General features: G+C 30.4%; 2 protein-coding genes across 3 annotated transcripts; one reads left to right on the top strand and one right to left on the bottom strand.

The window, feature by feature from the left end:
* Positions 1 to 3,261: 3,261 nt before the first annotated feature.
* Positions 3,262 to 12,790, bottom strand: LOC145189122 (solute carrier family 22 member 15-like). Of its 2 annotated transcripts, XM_090088002.1 has the most exons (10): positions 12,058 to 12,790; positions 11,825 to 11,928; positions 8,801 to 9,121; positions 7,930 to 8,145; positions 7,676 to 7,810; positions 7,239 to 7,324; positions 6,896 to 7,004; positions 3,832 to 4,080; positions 3,661 to 3,747; positions 3,262 to 3,445 (listed from the first exon to the last, which is right to left on the bottom strand). In XM_090088002.1, the coding sequence occupies exons 1-8, from the start codon at positions 12,442 to 12,444 to the stop codon at positions 3,882 to 3,884; spliced, it is 1,557 nt and encodes a 518-aa protein (XP_089944128.1). In that variant the 5' UTR covers positions 12,445 to 12,790; the 3' UTR covers positions 3,262 to 3,445; positions 3,661 to 3,747; positions 3,832 to 3,881. The 2 variants fall into 2 exon arrangements, with proteins under 2 accessions (XP_089944128.1, XP_089944129.1); XM_090088003.1 differs by lacking the exons at positions 11,825 to 11,928; positions 12,058 to 12,790 and adding an exon at positions 9,462 to 9,840.
* A 3,946-nt stretch (positions 12,791 to 16,736) lies between these two features.
* LOC145189239 (uncharacterized) lies at positions 16,737 to 19,341 on the top strand. Its single transcript, XM_090089311.1, has 3 exons — positions 16,737 to 17,288; positions 18,787 to 18,864; positions 18,975 to 19,341. The coding sequence occupies exons 1-3, from the start codon at positions 17,214 to 17,216 to the stop codon at positions 19,197 to 19,199; spliced, it is 378 nt and encodes a 125-aa protein (XP_089945437.1). The 5' UTR covers positions 16,737 to 17,213; the 3' UTR covers positions 19,200 to 19,341.
* Positions 19,342 to 19,462: the final 121 nt, after the last annotated feature.

Raw genomic sequence — 19,462 nt, 5'->3', positions numbered from 1 at the left:
CTTGATCATCATCTGAGATTCCAACTGAAATTAAGGCTTAATCAACACTGAGTATTTAATAGTTAAAATTCTTCAGTTGAACTTCTTTAACTTCAATTCAACTTCTTCATCAGTACCCTTGACCCCCTCATGGCGTTTTGCTATTTAACTTGGTTTACACCAAATGAAACATGTTTTGCAGAAATATTTATATTTTTTAACTGCAATCTCAAACAACTTTTGTTTAGATTGTCAGATTTTGTTTTATCGTTTATTAAAAAAACTTTTATTTAATTTCTCACGTGCTCAATTAAAATGCCGCATTAAATTTAAAATTTTCCATGTCCTACTCTAAGAGAAAAAAGTTGAAATGAGGAAATATATGTTTACTTTTGGTATTCATTTCAAAAGTATCAGCCACCAAAAAATATCAGATTTGTTCTTTGTGTAATAATGTTACTGAAAGTAAAGCAACATGTCATAAATTCTTGTTATTGAGCATAAAGCGTAAATTGAGACTCAAGAGTTTTGCAATTCAAAGATTGCATAAAATGTATGGCCTTCTCAGCACAAGTATTGATGCGCTGGATGTCAATTATCGAGGGTTTTTTTAGCATTTTCATAATTTTGAACACTTTCTGCTAACTTATTATAGGAATTTACTTGAAAATGGTGGTCTGAAAACCAAATGTTCAGCCGAGTTCCACAAATAAAAGCCAGGTTAGCATAGATTCCATGTGAATTCCACCGTACATTGCTCAAGTTTGGCAGTCCACGAAATGTACAGGAATTCACTATTGTCGAGGAACTAGTGAAAGGCATATTCCAGTTCCAAAAGAAACAACATGTCATCTCTCCATGTAATAGTAGGGAGACTCAATCTAGTCGGTCTCTGCACAAAGTTTGTTTTAAGAGAATCATATTCCCTTACAATATCACAGACGAAATTGTAGACAATGTCTGGAGAACCAGTAGCACATCCTAAGGTTTCATCCACGACATGTTTTAAAATGCGGTCCAAGACATGATGTTGGCAGCCAACATATTGTGCCACAGATAAATTCAGCAATTTCTGCTTACGTTGTAAAATGACTAGAACTCCATTTTTCCTCCCAGTATTCACAGACATTGTATCCGTGACAATCATTTTTATTGATGCCCACAATTTAAAATAACCCACAATATCTTTTATACCCATGGCAATTGTTTATGCTCTCCAATTTTCCAGGGACAATACCTTCAATCTAACTTCTTTTTCAGCGTTTTTGATTATTTCCACTTGCAATTCCTTGCAATTAACCTTCTTTTCATCAAAATTCAGTTCCCAATTCTCTTCCTTCAAAGTTCTCTTCATATCTATTTTCATCTTTTCAGCCTTTTTTTCATTGCATTCAGAATTCCTACATGGGAAGGCATTGCAACCTGATACTGTCAGCAGATAACTGCTTGCATAATGCAGACACCTTCCTTGTTGCTAATGTAAACATTCCTGAATAAGGTAACTGCTGTAGTTGTTTAATGGTGTGGCAAAAGAATTTTCTTTTTTTCAGGAGGCTCGTAGGATTCGTCGTCATTAGTGTCTAAGTTGTTTTTTTAGTAGCTAGACGAGAGAGGTTTTGCCGAGGAACCAGGGAATGACATAGTGGACTAACTGGACTCCTTTACTGTTTTACAGGGATGCACTGGTACGCATTTCGACGTGGTGTACCCCACCTTTCTGACACTTAAGACTTGCTTTTCATACAGGGGTTTATCTTCCCTGCGAAGCCACTCTCCATTTCTACAGGTGATGTCAAATATACCAGCAAAAGTTACTTTTTCATCTTTATGACCAAGGTGCTTTATGACCAGAGCGCTTTATGACCAGGGCGCTTTATAAAGGTGTCATGCTCAGATATTAAATTTTCCACTCTTCTCACAAAAGACTTCACTTTTATGACAGAAAAATATTTTTTTCTGATCCATAAAGATTCTAATTTTTCCGCAATCATTTTAAATCTTCTTTTGCGACCGTTCTCAGTTTTTGCAAGATAATGGTATCTGCTAATAATAGCACTTTTCAGAAGTATTTTGCAGTAACTCTTCAACGACGCTTCTTTACATGGGATGCTTTTCCGTAGTTCAACGGCTTTAAATAATCTTATGAGATTGTTTTTCTATGAACAAGAAATTTTACTAATATCGGTACTTAATCTCTTGAAACCCATTGAAATTACAAAAATATTTTATTAGCTCGACTAAACATCCAATCATATTTCACTTTCACTAAATTATGACATACCACTATGAATCACGTGTTCTCAGCCCTAAGGAAATTGCGCTTGTGAAATAACACACACATACACACGCATATCTATATATATAGTTTATATTATAATAAATTTTGGAACTTTGGTCAGTTGGTAAGAAATATAACAACTTAACTATAAGTGATTTTTAAATATGAAATATCCAACAAGACGTTCGTTCTTAAATATTACTGTTGAATAATACTGTTGTTATCAATGGTGAACAATTGGTAGAATATTAAAAGCAGGTTTTATTTGGTGGGTGAGGTTTTCGATCAAACAATAAAGCCAAAATTAAATTTTGTTTTTAGACCATTCCTCATACTGTAGTACCATGACCATGTAAATTTAAATAAAGTTACGACCCTATTCTACAATTAAACTAATGAGCTTTAAATAAATTTTAAAGCTCGTTTCTAAGAAGAAGAAGCTCTAATTCTTTGATATATTATTTCGAACGGTTTTTTTAGATTGTATTGGTAGACTATTTCGAATGTCTCTCATAAAAATATTTAAAGTAATTTAGAATAACCTAACAGAATAACGTAATAAAATGACGTTATGGTGACGTGTATATGACGTGTATCAAATTTAAAAATTAAAACTTTATATATTTCTCAACTGGTTGTAGAATTCTTATTTTTTTACAACAGATTTGCTGCAAACCAGATTTTTAAAAGCTCTGGGTGTAGGAAAATATGAGCGATTGTAAAGGTTTTTGAGAACTTATTTTTTTTCCACATTGGTACTTTTTTCCGACTTTATCTTAATCAAAGTTAAGAGCATTGTGGCATCTTATTGTGGCAATAAGATTTTCGAGAATTGCCAGAACTTTCGTCTAAAAGGCTTGTAAATTTTTTGTTTGTAGACGAAAGATAGGCGACTTAGATAGAACGTAGAAATGTGTCGCTAGAATTTAATCGCAACACTTTTCATACAATAACTGTTTCCGTCTAAATTTAAATCTTTCTGAAGTTCGCTAGCATTTATTTACTTTTTCGACAAATTTATTGTTTATTGGTCAAACGGTTTAAAACAATTACAGACAATAAGGTTTTATAATTAAAAAGATTATTAATTTCTCTTCGCCTACAGCCAACTGAAGCGTTTCTGGTTCAACGATTCTTGATTACTCAGTTTCTTTGCCTTGTTCACTTAAAGTTCAAGAACTTCAATATCTAAACACATTCAGAATACAAAACAAAAATTAAAACTTTATTTAAACTAGATTAAAAACCATAAAATCCCCAAAACTATCACTGTGGTATTTTTAACAAAAAGTTAAGCTTATTGCTGGAAGATTATTGGATAGAAGCTTTAAGATTTTCAATATTTAAAATTAAAAATCTCCCATAAGATGCTATGAATTCGAAAAGTAAAGTTTAATTCATACTTGGAAATATGCATTAATGTCTGGAAAAGATTTTTCATTAGAAGGAACGAAGCACGTTTTCCCCATTTTTCACGTCCAGGCTTCAATCTGCAAGATAACTTTTATAGTTAAAATTAAAAAAAAAGTTTGTTTACGTAGCATATAACAAAATATGTAATATATTTGATCAACCTCTATGACAGGTAAAAACAAACATGCTGATGGGTACTAAGAGTTTGCCACTAGTCTTCCACCACTTCCACTGTCGATAAGCCATTAGTCTCTGGTAATATGCAGCAGCACAGCCCGGAAATAATAAGAACACCTCCAATGACGCTGAATGGAAGCGCAGAATGAAAATCTACTAAAAATGGATTTACCCACGGTGCCATTGCTGCACCCAACAAAGCAGCCCATGTACAAACCGCAACCCCTTGAGACCTAAAAAAAATGTTCCCATTAAAACTCTTTTTTAATAACAATAACAAAAGAAACATTACAAATTAGAAAAATCATGAAAGACCTAAAGATTTAGATTAAAAACAAGAAATGTTAATCTTAAATTCTTTAACATTTTTAATTTACAAAAATCTTTCTGGAGAAAAAGAAATTTCTCTGCTTTTCTAATGTAAAATGTAACAATATATTATAGACTTTAAAAAGTAAATTAAAGACGTCTTAAAGCAATCAACTTCTTTCAACCTTTAGAGAAAAAATACTATTAGAAAAATATTAAACAAATATCTGAACTGATATATACAATAACAGCTAAAATAAATTATAAATTATGGCTAAAAAGTTAACATAAACTATGGCTAAAAAGTGACATGAACTATGGCTAAAAAGTTATCCAAATTTTTAAATCACTTTGATGAGTTTACTTTTCAAATTTAGAAAAAGTAATTCATTAAAATAACCCATTATAATTCACTTGGTTGGTTTGCTTTTGAATAATTCATCAGCTACATTGTTCTGGTTTTAGAAGCTTATACTGTTTAAGAGATTTTAGCAGCAAGTTGAGAAGATGGTAACCTTTGAATTCCAATCATGTCAAGACACTTTTGTTAATGAATAGGAACAGCCCAGCTTCAGTAATATTTTGTGGATCATCTTTGACAGTCTCCAATTGCCCTGAAGAAAATTTCTGACATTTATTGACAACTGTATCAATCAATTACTGTACGTTCGGGGAATACACTTTGGAACTTTTGCCTTTGACTTTGCCAGTACTGCTACACACAGCTTCATTTGTGTGCATGCTCCATTTTATGTAACCCATAACAGTGGCAGACTTTAAAAATTGTGGTGGTCTATCATTTCATGTGGCAGCCAGATATTCAACTTTCAGAACTTACTAATTAATTGAAGGCAGTTTTTAATGTTAAGGGTGTGCTGAAAGTCCTTAAAGAACATTGGATCACCATCTCTGCACCTGCTTACTGCGCGGAGATGGTGATGGTATCCAATCCATCTATTATTGTCAATTTTTAACCTGCAATGAAGAGATGTATTGAACTCTAATGAATGATAATTAAATTCTCTCTATATATATACCATGACTCAGAAGGCTCCAGCATGTTTCAGGAAAGAACTTTGAACAACTTCCTCAAAAGTTCTGAAAAGCCCAATAACTCTTACCACAACTATGATAACTATCTATATTAATGATAATATTAACATTGAAAAGCATATCTTCAAACTGATAAACAAAAAGTAATAACAACAATAAATAGATCAGCCACTGCAAAGAACCAACAAATTTCCTTAGAGAGATGCACCAAAATAATCTGAAAATTCGTTTGTATTTTTTAAACTAGCTCAACGAACTTAATTATAAAGTAGTGTCTAAAATGTCATACTTAATTGGTGAGCTCAAACTCTATTACAAAAAATTATACTTGCAACAGATCTTATAAACAAAGTGTTCATAAAAAGAATAAAATCCTATTACTAGAACTAAGTTTCCAAAAATTTTTAAATAAATTTATTGCAAATTTTTAAATAAAATTCATGATAAGCATGATGATAAGCAATGATAAACAGATGATAAGCAACAACATTTCAAATGGTGTTCTGCATCGCGGAGCATTAAACCCAGATGGTTACATAATTCAAAGTAAAAGTCTACTAAGGGTTTGGTAAGCTTTTCAGCATTGTTAACAAAAGAATTCAGGAAATTCAAAGAGGATTTCATTTTTCCGTCAGTTATGACAAATCAACTTGTTCCACAAATCTGAACTTACATGGTTAAAATATTTTACAATCACTTGGAACAATTGGTGTCCAAAGAAACATGAAGACATTATCTGTTTTGCTTATCCAATCCATCTTTGTGTTTTCGATGTGTTTTATAAAAATGTGCTACATAAGATGAGCAATCCTTTGATTGATGATATAAATAAAGATGGTTGTCATGATGAAACAGGCAAAGAAAATGAAGACTAAACAAAGGAAGTGATCAACAAAAACAGCAAATCACAACTGGTTCCTGAAATTGTAGCTAAATTTCATAAAACTGTCAAAGTTTTCAGAATATTGCTAGTCAGGAATGATATTATAAACATCCTCTTTTTTTGAATTTCTAAAATCAATGGAAGCTTTCTTAAAATGTTACAAAACTTTTGTGAAATTAGCAAAGCATTTAAAGTAGCTATGGTCCAGCTGAATAAAGTTTTGATTTTTCTGATTAAAAAAACTGCAGAAAATGATTGAACTATGTGATGGTCTTGCTCCCATTGAAATGGCTGTTAATTATTTATGGAAAGAAGATGTGTTTTAACTTGTAGAAAGGGTTACTGAACTTGCTGCGAAGAATCTGAGAGATATCTATAGACATGAGTAAACATACTTCAAAGTGACCACTATCGAATTGAAGGTTTATAGACAACAAAAGATCAAGTTAACCAATCACCCTCCCCACCCTCCCCACCCTCACAAAAGTAGCTAAACTTAAAGCACTTAATATTAAACAATTTTTCAACTTCTCCTATTAAAAAGTGGTTTATTATATGGAGCCATTAAAATTATTGGACTTGAAGGAACACCTGACTTCAATCATGATTTCAGAAGTATATGTCAACCTAAATGTGTATGTCAACATTTTAATATTGGGGAGAACTGCAGTATAAAACTCAGTTGTAGCAAAATTGCTATAAGACATTAGGTTAAACAAATGTTGAAAAATAATCACTGAATTGTGTCAAAATTTATTAACAAAAAATGCAACTTTAAAACAGTATCAAAATTAAATATTCACCTGATAGATGTGGGATAGATTTCAGTAGACCAAATATATACACCACTATATGAGAGATTTACAAAAAACTTTGCTACCATTGCAATAGTGACTGGAGCCCAAAGAGAACCTATAAAAGATAACTCTAAATATATACTACATTTTACATAAAGATATTCAAATAAGGTTACAGATGAAAAAAAAGAATTACTGAATTACCATAAGGAGATAGTAACAACTTCTGACACTTATGAGAGCTAAACTTGTAATGCAAATTTTAGCTACATTAACTAAGTAGAACGCTTAAAAATAAGATTCAAAAAGAAGCTGTAAAATTACTTTTGATTTAAAAAAAAATGAATACCTGTTAAAGAGGGAATAAAAGCCAAAACTATAATAAGCAACCCCCCCACTATAGCAGTAACTATTGATGTCTGTTTTCGACCAAACCTAAAAAAATCATGAATTTCATAATAAACAATATACCATAAAACTTTATATCAGGAAAGCAACAGTTAATTATAAAACATTCAAACTAAAGTTTAAACTCAATTGCAGATTGCATTCTAGAAAAACTTTTCACTGTTAAATTTTAAGCAGGTGTTTCAAAACTTTGCCACAAACAATCTGTAACATCCCTCAAAATTTATTTCACAACCTTCTAATAAAATTTTAGAAGTTTTAGAAAATTTTTTACTTTATTTAAAAAATTTAATTGACCATGGGAGCTTCATGACTATTTAATGCTTTTTTTTTAGTTGTAAGTTTTATTAACTAATTAAAAGAGAAAAAAAAACTTACTTGTTACAGAACCAACTCACAATAAGATTAGATGGAATATCTACAATACTAATCAAAACAAAATCTCTGTAGATGTTGTTGCTAAGGCTCTCTGAAGCAAAAGATATACCATAGTATGAAATCCCATTACAAAACCTTTAAAAACATTCAGATAAGGGGGAAAATAGATTTCATTACATTCAGATTGAAACTACCCTAAAATAAAAATGTACATTTAAAAAGTGATTTTTTTTTTACAAAACAACCTGACATACCAAAAAAAAAACTGCACACTAGTAGAAATTAACACCTTCCAAGGATAAAAAACATATTTGTATGAGGTCTTTTGATCTTTTGAATCCTCAGAAACCGATGATAATTTAGCATTTGGCCATGATTTATTGTTACATTTTGCAACTTGATGAAGAATTTTTTCAGCTGCAATTGTATGGTTGTTCAAACGAAGCCACCTTACAGACTCAGGTATAAAACTAAAGCATAACAAAGATTACTATAAAATTAGTTCTGCTATAATTTATCTAAACCTTGAAACCTTTTTACCTCTAGGGTGGTTTAGAACTGGGCTGGAGTGTAGAACAACTTGATGGTTTTATAAAGATTCTTTTAAAGCATTGCATTGTAAAAGAGAAACATTAAAATTCTTTTAATCAATCAAAATTTTTAATCAATCTGCAATATAAATATTTATGATTTCAACAACAACGTGATTGATCAACAAGTTAGGTGTGGTTTTTATACACCCACAAACTATAGTAATCAAAATAACTAACATGGAGTCTGTTCATTAGATATTGATGCTTTGCAATCTTTTATTACTAATAACTTTTCTTTATAAATTTAATCTTTTATTACAAATAGGTTTACATAAACTAATATATATTAGACATCTCCTCTTTTTATTTTTTCCAGCTTCTGTCTCTTATATGGTTCATCTTGTTCATCTCTCTCCTCTTTATCTCATATTCATTGCCTTGAGAGCCTTTATACATACATTTTTTACTAGCCCTGTAAAACTTTAATAAACATCAAGTACATCCCCTTAAAGAAGGAAAGCTGAAAGAATAATTGTTTTCTTCATTGTGAAAGCAATTGATATCATCTTGACACATGAAAGTAAATGTTTACCTATACAATCCCATGAGTATTAAATACGGTGCACTAAGCAGGATTACTAACACACGCCACTTTGAAACTAACCATGACTGCAATGCCATTAAACACATTCCAACAGTGTATGCACACCATAAAGCATTAGAATAACTTCTGTAATTTAGACCTAATGATTCTGACATTAAAATCCAAATTGCCAAATAAATACCTCCTTGTAAGATACCAGTGATAATACGCAAAGTGAAAAATATCCAAAAATTGTGGACAAAAGCAGTGACAAACGTAACTACAATAAATAGTGCAAAAGCTGGAAACAGCATGCGTTTTCGACCATATCTAAAATTAATTTAAAACCATTGAAATTATTTTTAAAAATCGCTTTAACTCTCAATCTTTATTCTGTAGAATTTTCATCGTGTTATGAGTAATATTCACTTGATTTAAAAGTTTTATTCAAGTATACGAAAAGAAAACATCTTGGAAACTGTCTAGTATGAAAAATTCTTTTTAAGCAAGTTTTTTTTTTTATGGAATATAATCTGATTTTTTAAAAAACCACAATAAACTTTTGATTGGTTATCATCATCAATTTTATCAAAAAAGTTTAATTCTTATATAAATTAATTCTCTTATGTAACTATAGATATTTTAGTATTAAACTTTTTAACGGACTCACAAAATTTTTTAGACAAAAACAAAACACTGAAAGAAAAGTTTCCAGGATCAGACTTTTCAATCAACACCCCGGATATTTTTTCATAAATCTGATAGATTATGAAGAAGAGCAGTAGCCAATTCAATCCATCACAATTTATAGACAAATGATTCTAGATATATACCAACAATTTACATTACACGGCAATGATTGCTATATGTAAGCAATAAACTGTAAGCATAAACTGTCGGCATCATTGCCAATTAGACAGATAATTCTTTATTGAAGAAAAACTAATGCAAATTTTGTTTGTTTTGTTTTTTTGTTATTATTTCATAGCATTCTTTAAAAACTTCACTTTAAAAATTGTCGTTGTGTCGGGGACCGCAAGTTTATTTACTATAAAAAGAAATATTACCGGGATTAATTGAAAGCGTCATATCCAGTGGCGTAACTATGGGCTCGCTGGGCCCGCTGCTGGGGTTAGCCTAAGTGTGCAGGGGGCCCTGAAAAGATAAGTGCTCTAAAATGTGTTTTCTTCAAGATATACATTTATAGAAAAAAAAAAAAAAAAGGAAAAGAAAAGAAAAGAATTATTTGTTGTCCAGAAGTAAATACTGGTGGTGAGAATCACAAACTAATTATCAACAAAAAAAAACAAGATGAAGAGATTTAAAATTTGATTTTTGCAGAATAAAAGTAAACAGGGCAATTAAAAAATGGAGAATTTCAGTTCTATCAAACTTTTCAAATTTTAATCAGATAGTATGAAACACCTGCCTGTTCTTTTTGGGTATTTAGACTACCCAAAAAAAACTGGCGGGTGTTCTGGGTATAACAGAAAAAGTCTTATTGGGCAATGAATAATTTGATTAAAAAAAACTTTCTGCAGATTTCTTATTTTGATAATATCATTTTGAACCTAATTGTACGGTGCAACGAAAATCCATTTATGGTTATACAACAGGCAGGCTTGATTAGTGTACAATACCCTTCTACTTTGTCTACATCCGGAAGTTTGTCTCGCTAATTATATTTAAAAAATTAGGCGTGACAGTGGTAACAGTCGAAAGTTTTCAAAAGTTATGGATGTTTACCATCTGATTGAACGAGATTTCTTAAAAGTAAAAAAAAAGCGCAGAGGATCTATTTTCAAAATTCTACAGGTGCCCAGAAGTTCAAGTTACGCCACTGACCATATCGTAGTTAATTTTATAAGCCACTTATCAACAATTTTCAGGGACAGACGAAAGTCACGGCAAAAAAAAAAAAGAAAGAAAAAGAAAACCATAGAAAAAGCACAGCAACAAAATGACACATTCTTATTAAGAATTCACAATGAGAATGTGGCATTTTGTTGCTGTGCTTTTTTCCGCGGTTTTCTATTCCTTTTTTTTTTTTTTTTTTTTTTTTTTTTTTTTTTTTTTTTTTTTCAGAACCGTGATTTTTGTCTGTCCCTAATAATTGTTATATATATTTTAAATAAATTATTTTTGGCATATTTAGGTATAGACACTGCTGCGCAATAAAAAAAAACGTCTTTTGAGTTCTAAAAAATTTTTAAGTTATAGTCAAAGCCTTGCAATTTAATAGTAAAAGCTTTGAGTAAAAGCTTTGCAATTTAATAGTAATAGAAATTTAAAAGCTATTTTCCAACAACAGTCTTTATGAATAAGTGGAACACTTAATTGTGGACTAAACACAATGTATGATGTTTACAAAACATAATTATTAAATTTTTTTATTCTGTTTTGTAAGCTTCTGCTTTTATATTATTTTTATTTTAGTCTTTTCAAATACACTCGACATTTTTGGTAGGCGCGCATTGAAAATAAAAGTAAGAAACGCGAATGGAATGTTGTAAACCGTATAAAAGTAAGGAAAAATAAAAACAGCTGATGAGATATTTTTAAATGTAATAGAATATGACGAGAGAAACAGTAGAAAAAAGAGTGGTATAAAGTTTTCTACTTAGAAAATCAAACTCGAATTTGCGTTTTGTGGCAAATGTGTAAGGAGATTTTTGTGCGACAAGGAATAATCGATATAATCGATATCTCGATACAATCGATACAAGGTCAGAGTTGTTTGGAATACACTGCTGCTAAATGACGCGATGTCGTTATAATTTTAATGCTGAACATTATTAATGGGCTATTTAATGTAACTTCTAGTCTATGACAGTGTAGACAGTTACAATATAAGATATATGAAACCTTTAAACCATCATCCCTGGTTGGTTTTTAAAAAATGCAACGAAAAATTTTTAAACAATTGCTGCTTCCAGCAGAAACAGTGAGCTAAAAAAATTTAAAGCAATATTCTAAAGTTTAGTTTCGATTAAATGTACTTTCTCACAATAGTTTCGTTGTAATTTTTGTTACCTGTCCAACATGAAACCGAGAAGTATGGTTCCTATCCCTGCACCGATTTGTAAACCACTATTGGCCATAAACTTTAGGTTTATCTTGTCACAAATCAAATCCCACTAAAACAAACAAAAGTTACTTAAAAAGTCTAGCATGCATAATTTGAGAAAAATTAACAGTTAGTTTTATAAGAAAATGAAAGAAAAAAATAATAAGGATAAAAAATTTCAAAAATTTAGCATTCATACTTCTGTTACTATAGAGAAATCGTTGTCTGTGACATATCTCCATGATTCTCTTTTCATAAAACATCTTCGATCATAAAAATCGTCATTTACTGAGAACACTTCAGTTCTATTGCATTCCTCGCTTAAATTTGCACAGACCCATGATGGATTTATTGCAATAAATGTCATAGAAAGAGACTGGTACGCAGTTGGGATCATCAACAAACTTAGCAAAAATAGTAATATTAATTGACTTTTTCCGAATTCACCAATATGGCGAAGTAGTTCATCCACGTCCAAAACAACTGGTGAAACATCAATTTCTTTGGCTTTTAACTCGCCATCGCTGTTTGATGTCAACTCTGTAATACTGCTGGAGTTCAATGTCGCATTATTATTGGATTTCATCTTTGGAGTTTTTATTTATTTATCATCTCAGAAATTTTTATGCATTGATCATTAAATTAAACTTTTTTCATCAATTAAGAGAGAAAAACAGTTGCTAAGGTCATCAAATCTTATAACAACTCTAAAAACAGAAAGAGATGAAATCACTTTTTACATATGAAATATCATCAAATTTGTTGTCTATTGGGAAATTACTACACCCAATCTACAATAAGAAAATTGAGAGTATATTCATATTACTAAAAGACCCCCTCTGTCTTTCAAAAAAACCCTTGCAATGTTTAAATGCGGCAACCGAGGTAAAATTTTTCAGCCCCATACTAGCACAAGGGTGAAATTTCACTATGAACAAAGTGCGTATAGTTTTTTATGCATATATGAAAGCATTTGGCATATGCATACCAAACGCTTTCAACCCACCACGAATTCAATTGCTTTTTGTTTTTGTTTTTTGTTTGTTTCGTTTTTTTTTTTTTTGAGAATAGTTTTGTCATGGTTTTGAATTATTTTGGTCTCTTACAAATTTTTAATTCTCCCCTTTTATATTTTGAGGTAATAGAAAAAAAATAAATAATAATAATAATAATAAAAACAGGTAATACGAATTTGTTTCATGTCACTAAAATAATAACAAATTAAATAACGAAAATAAAAACCAACAATTTTTTTTTTTTTTAACTACTCAGATATTTTAAATTGTCATCTGACTTTTCGTAAACATAAAATCTAAAAGTTAAAATTAGTATTTTAACCAGTTACTTCCCAACAACGATGTAAAAATTAACAAAACATTTTTTTAACTTTTTCCGATACAAAGTCAGATATCAGAATTGCTATGAATAAATTACAGAAACATCCAAATACCTAAGGAGATATTTGGATATTTTACTTTATTGATTGCATTTCTGAATATTTGCAAAACTTAGAGGCAAAAATTATTTCTGATAATTAACAGAGATAGGTACCTCTTTTTTTTTGTCTCTAAATGAAGGCAGATTTTTTTTCCCCTTAATATCTTTAAGATTTATCTTCTGTAGCGGTGTGAGGAACTTAGAATAAATTAGGATAAAGCCATCTAAAAAACTTGTCATAAGGTATGATTACTAAAAATCCGCACAAAGTTTAATTTAACTTTGCCTCGTTTTAAAACGACTTACGTAACGGTTTATATATTTTTATTAAACTCAGAATTTCTATTTTCAGAAAACACAAAAAAAATTGTTATTAAATATGTAATAATGAAGGTGAACAAAAAAATGAAGATGAATGCCGAAAACGTGTGGTACGTGTTTTGTTTGGAAAATATGATTCTTGGAAAAACATACTCGGTAAAGCATTTCCAAGCTGGAAATATTCCAAGAAGGACAATTTATGACATAACTAAACGTATTGAAAACAAGTTTGGATTAGAGTGAGAGGCTGGAAGAGGTCGTTTTGCCAAAAAAATGCCAAAAAGTTATGTTACCAAGCTAAAAACCATTTTTGATCATCAAGACGGTAATTCTCAAAGCAAGTAGCTCGTAAATTCAATATTTCGCAATCATATGTAAATAAATTACATAAAAATAAGTCTGCCATTAAATGCTATGAAAAACAAAAAACTCCAAAGCGAGATGATCAAATGATTCAAAGAATTCGAACATGCTACAGTAGACTTTACTAAAATTACCTTTGAATCATGGATGATGAGTTTTAACTCACTTTAGATTACAGCTTGATTGATGGAAATTTGCGGACTCATTGATGTAAAATAGGTTCATAGCCCTTCTCTTAAAAAGAAACTCTTTAAAATTAAGTCATAGACCAAATCTTTAAGTCCGTAATTTTTACTCAAGTAATACTCTGTTGACTCAATCAAATTTTAAATACAGCCAAAAAGAAAAGTTTCCATAAACATTACTAGTCTGGATTGTTCAAAGTTTGTTCCCCTGGCAACGCTATTAACAAATTCATATACTTGAAACAATGCATTCAAAATAGACTCATCCCGTTTATAGAAGAGCATCATCATAGTGACAACTTTGTGTACAGGCCAGATCTTGCATCTTCTCATTATGCCAAAAGCGCATTTGAGAATTTAAAGACTAAAAGATTGAAGTTGCACCAAAAAAAGGTAATCCGCTAAATTTACCAAAATGCAGACCAATTGAAAGTTTTTGGTCGCTAAAAGGACTTGTGTACAAGAATAATTGGAAAGCAAAAATACTCAAACAACTAAATGAAAGAACTAAGTATTGTTTGAGCAAACTTGACCCCAATGTCATCCAAGAGTTTAATTGACCGTGTCAGACGAAATGGAGTACTAGAATCGAAAATAATATTGTATTAAACAAAATAAACAATTCTCTATAAAATGATCTAGTGATCATCTGTTAAGTTAAAAGTTGGTCATTAGTTTTCAAGGTCAAGAAAAATTTTCTCATCAGATTATTTTAACCCTTTTTTTCCCTTTTATCATGAAATGTTTTGTGAAAGATATAACAGGATTCCAATGATGTAACAGGAACCAATGATGTAACAGGAACCAGATGTCTTTGCAAAAATCTTCAATGCACAGTGACGTCAGCATATAAGCCTCATGGGCCCAATGTCTCAAAAAATTACAATGAAATAGCCTGCATGTAAATGCAACTGTTGCATTTGCCTTTAAACTGCTTTCCTTTTACTTATTTCCCTTAATGCATGTTAATTTATTTTGTAGGTCAGTTTGTTTTGACTTCGACATCTGAATCACGGTTCTTTGAGCAGGTATTATCTTTTGATTCATTTAAACTCTCATCTCTTATTTATTTTGCTTTGACTTGCAAGTAAAAATAACAAACCATGTAAGTTGATATTTATATTAGAAATTAAATTAAAAAAAACTTATTTTATTGATGCAAACTTCATTTAATATCGAAATATCGTTTTTATTTCGAAATCGAATTTCAACTTTAACTTGTGTAACTGTTTCATCCTTCATGCTTCATGTACATGTGTGAAATAAAAACATCATTTTGAAAAACAAATATTTGTTTTACTTATAAGTTTAAACTTGTAAAACAAAATCATTTGAAATAGTTTACCCATTCCTCAAAATGGCATTACAGGGAACTTTATTGACCTCTGCTTCTATAACGCTCCACACAGGGTAGTCGAGCGAATTTGGCCTAATGGTCGAGCGAATTTGGCCTAAAATGCAGAATCCAGTTCGAATGCATAATACCTATTTTTGGTAAACGATATCCTTCAAAACTCCTGTTTACGTTAACCGTAAGTCTGGTCTTGAAGAAGTGTGGTGGAATGACATCACCCTCATTCACTTCATTTCGGAACATGGTTTTCTAAAGAAAAAATAGTAAACGAAGTGAGGCAAAATAAAGTTTTTAAAAACTACACAAAATTAAACGTTCTATTAGATTATTATCAATAAATCTTAAGAAAGGTTTCTTAAATTATATGTAGCATTTTTTTCTTTAGAACTCAATTAGAAAAAAATCGAACGCCTGTGATAATGGTTAAAAAAAGCTATCAAGTCATGAGCTTTTACGTGAACGTATAAACAACCTATCTGAAAATAAGTAACAAGTAGAAATTTACACATACAACCAATTCTATTTCATAGCACCCAGGACCATGGGTGAAGTGGGGAAACGTATTGCGTTAAACGATATGTATAAATTCTGGCCTTTTTCAGCAATAATTTTTTCTGTTCGATTTTTGATGTTGGTTGAAGTTTTTATCGTTGGAGAAGAACCTTATCAAACCAGGAGTTTTGTGCTGAAGTTGTTCAGCAGTGGGGCAACTTTTACCTTGTGTCTTCTTCATGGCTTAGGACTTCATTGCAAGATCTTTTGTTACTATATTTGGAATTGGTTTTGTGGGGTACCTTCATTTCTTTAACTATGTTGCGCATGGGCTGGGCTGGATTTTAAAAAATCATAATATTGATTGCGATGACAAAAGTCTCATTTCTTTCTTATGTTTTTTACGTAAGGGAATAAAAGTTTCCTGAGTTCCTGCAGCATAATGATTAGTTAGTAAATTAAGCTCTTTATTAGCTTTAGGAATTCAAGAATCGCTTTGCGTGTTCCATAACAATTTAGAATGCTATTACAAAATATCAACAGAACTTATGAAAATGTTTGCTATTGAAATGACATTTCCCTTGGACTCCATCGCCGCTAATTAGTCATTAATTTGGTTTAAAATACTCTTTTAAAATGAGAACCATATCTGTTAAGCAAGTAAGCAAAAGACTAAAGAAATTATAATTTGTAGAAAAGGAAGTCCGGATAAGATTGATATTATTTTGTGCATTACGTTAGCACTTTTATTCCTTCCACATTTGATTGGTTCAAAGTTTTTATAAAAAAGCCGTATGGAAGTTGATTTGTTTTAATACTCATAAATCCTATACTTTTCTTATATCTGACGCAAAAGACATTTCTCAACCGGAATCAAAATTACTTATGGCGTAGTAGTTGCGCGCAGCTTTTTCATCCATCTCGGGATTATGAGATCATAAACATACTTTTCAATGCGTTGCAAGCCTTTTGTTTTTCTGTGTGTTTTTCTCAAGTGCTAACAAGTCCACCGACTGCTTAACACGAGCTTACGAAAATTTTTAGCTGAGTAAATAATCCCTTATGTTAAAGTTTTATAGTTAATTATTACTTTATGCTCCAGTTGGTGACAAAGAAGAGAACCCGCTAACAATGTAAAAGAATTGTTCTTAGAAGGCTGCACTTTCGTTAAAATAAACGTTTAGCAAGGGAAAAAAAATTTAAATGAAGAGGTTTTTCTTATCAGTTATAGCGGTTATAACCATTTGTGGCTCCATGGAAACAAAAGCCCAAAAAAACGTAAGTGCCTTTGTGCTTAAGAGGTGAAACTATATAATTAATTTCTATGTTTTTAATGTGCACTTTTTTAAATATTAATCACATTTAAATGTAGCTGATTTCATTTTTAATTTTATTATTTAATTGAATGATAAAATCATTTTTTATTAATTTAGTTAAATCTGATTCTGAATACACAAAAGAAACATAATTCAAATAAAGTTAAAAAAAAAAAAAATGAAGTTAGGTGACAATCATAATCAAAGAATAAACACGACAAATTCACAATATGTATATATAATATTTTATTCAAAAAGGTTATTTGTATTACATTATATTTTTTAATATGTCAAAACAGATTTTGTAATTCTTACATTGGTTTTATAAACGTTTATCAATAATCTCGAGGCGTCCACAAGATTTTTGTACAATTTATAATAGTAACTGGTACTTCAAAGCAGGTAATATCACAGGTTGTTTTCAAAGATATCGATGTGGTAATGCTGTTCGAGATGCCAAATGATTCACTTGCTTGGTACATTCTATGATTCAATCAATTATTTTTTAGCGGATGAATTAATTCAACACAGGTTCTACTCACATAGGTTCGATTAATTCCGGCTGTCACCTCCGTTGTTAGTCTCATACAAAAGTAGTAGTCTACCTAACCCCAAACAATTCCAAAACTTGCAGAAAATTTCTATTGTTTCATGTTATGTTTGATTACTTTAAATAGCAGCTATTACTTTATATAGCAGCAATATTGCTAGCAACATATTATTATTGCTAGCAACAGAAAAATATTCTTATCAAGTTTCACACCCAAAAAGAAGACAATTTTAATACATCAGTAACTAATTAAACTCAAATTTGTGTAATTGAAATATCAACGATTTATTATCTACTCTTTATATTTTAAAAAAACTATTTAATGTTCATGAGCTATAAACATTTAAAGTTTTTCAAAAAATTTTCTAATGTTTCTTGACTTTATAATAATAGATGTCCATAATACGACCTTTTATGTAACAGACTTTTTTAATGTAAAGGGTTTGATACAGACTTTTTTAATGTAAAGGGTTTGATACAGACTTTTATGTAACAGACTTTTTTAATGTAAAGGTTTATGTAACAGACTTTTTTAATGCAAAGGGTCAAATAAAAATAAAAAGTGAAATTTTTCAATTACTTAGTAAATTTTTTCCCCTTTATTTCAGCAGTTAGTATTTTTTCTTGAACTTTTTATTGTGTGATATACATTGTAGAATCTCGATATAACTAACTCGCAATAAAACGAACATCTCGATGTAGCAAACTAAACTCTACCAGTTCTGTTTCTTTAACAAAACTTTCTACATAAAAAATACACGAAAAATAAACGAAAAGATAAACGAAACATTTTTCATTTACCATCGGTATTATATTGAGGCTCTACTATACATTGTACTTCTCTAAAATTTAAATATATTTGAAAATCGCGTATGAACCTTTTTAAAAAAGATTCAACTGATTTTTTCAGTGCAAGCTGGTGCCGAACAATAACGGTTTTGCAGTGGTTTGCAAATCAAACGTGAGCAGTCATCCATCGAAACCTAAAGTAAGAGAATATCATTGAGCAATAAATGTAATAATTAAGGCTTTGTTTAAAAGTTTACACACACACACATATACTCACACGTATGTACGGTTAAAAATTTATTTTTTCAGATTCATGAAAAACAAGAAAAAAAGCATAAAAAACTTCCGTTTTCTGTTGAATGCAAAGAAATGCAAACCAACTCTACAGGTGAAAAAAATAGTTTAGCCTTGGAAACCATTATGATGCTTAACTGTCCTTCGAACATGTTTCTGAGGGGTATGAAAATAGAAAGAAACGAAACAAACGCTACGATGAAATACACTTGTTGCACCTGGGTACCAATTGTATCGTAACGAACTCAAATATCTGAATTGTTTTATTGTATATAAAAATTTTGTCATCAAAACTTTTCTATTTGTAATCTTAGCATAAAAACTTTAATTGTTAAATTTTCTATATTAAGAAAACTAAAAAAGAAAAGTCGCGAATCCTTAGTCTTCCTGTTGCTTGCCATCACCAAAGATTTTACAAAAGATATCTGTTGATCATTGAATTTCAAAAGGTTTTTTTTGATGAGTGATGATGTCAGCAAGTGAAAAAACTTTCCACAGTAAAA

This window comes from Hydra viridissima, unplaced genomic scaffold (genome assembly GCF_058129835.1).
Source record: "Hydra viridissima isolate aposymbiotic clone 2 unplaced genomic scaffold, HvirCarnegie_v1 scaffold_5, whole genome shotgun sequence".
NCBI lineage: Eukaryota > Metazoa > Cnidaria > Hydrozoa > Anthoathecata > Hydridae > Hydra > Hydra viridissima.
The sequence above is the reverse complement of the archived record's forward strand: the minus strand, read 5'-3'. Positions and strand labels throughout refer to the sequence as shown.

Bases quoted from the DNA above. Each gene is read 5' to 3' on its own strand.
- LOC145189239 (XM_090089311.1), top strand. From the start codon at position 17,214: ATGAAGAGGTTTTTCTTATCAGTTATAGCGGTTATAACCATTTGTGGC. The intron at 17,289-18,786 runs GTAAGTGCCTTT...TGATTTTTTCAG, and splicing joins AAACAAAAGCCCAAAAAAAC to TGCAAGCTGGTGCCGAACAA. The intron at 18,865-18,974 runs GTAAGAGAATAT...TTATTTTTTCAG, and splicing joins GTCATCCATCGAAACCTAAA to ATTCATGAAAAACAAGAAAA.
- LOC145189122 (XM_090088002.1), bottom strand. From the start codon at position 12,444: ATGAAATCCAATAATAATGCGACATTGAACTCCAGCAGTATTACAGAG. The intron at 11,929-12,057 runs GTATGAATGCTA...TGTTTGTTTTAG, and splicing joins ATTTCTCTATAGTAACAGAA to TGGGATTTGATTTGTGACAA. The intron at 7,005-7,238 runs GTATTCATTTTT...TATCTTTTATAG, and splicing joins TTTTATTCCCTCTTTAACAG to GTTCTCTTTGGGCTCCAGTC.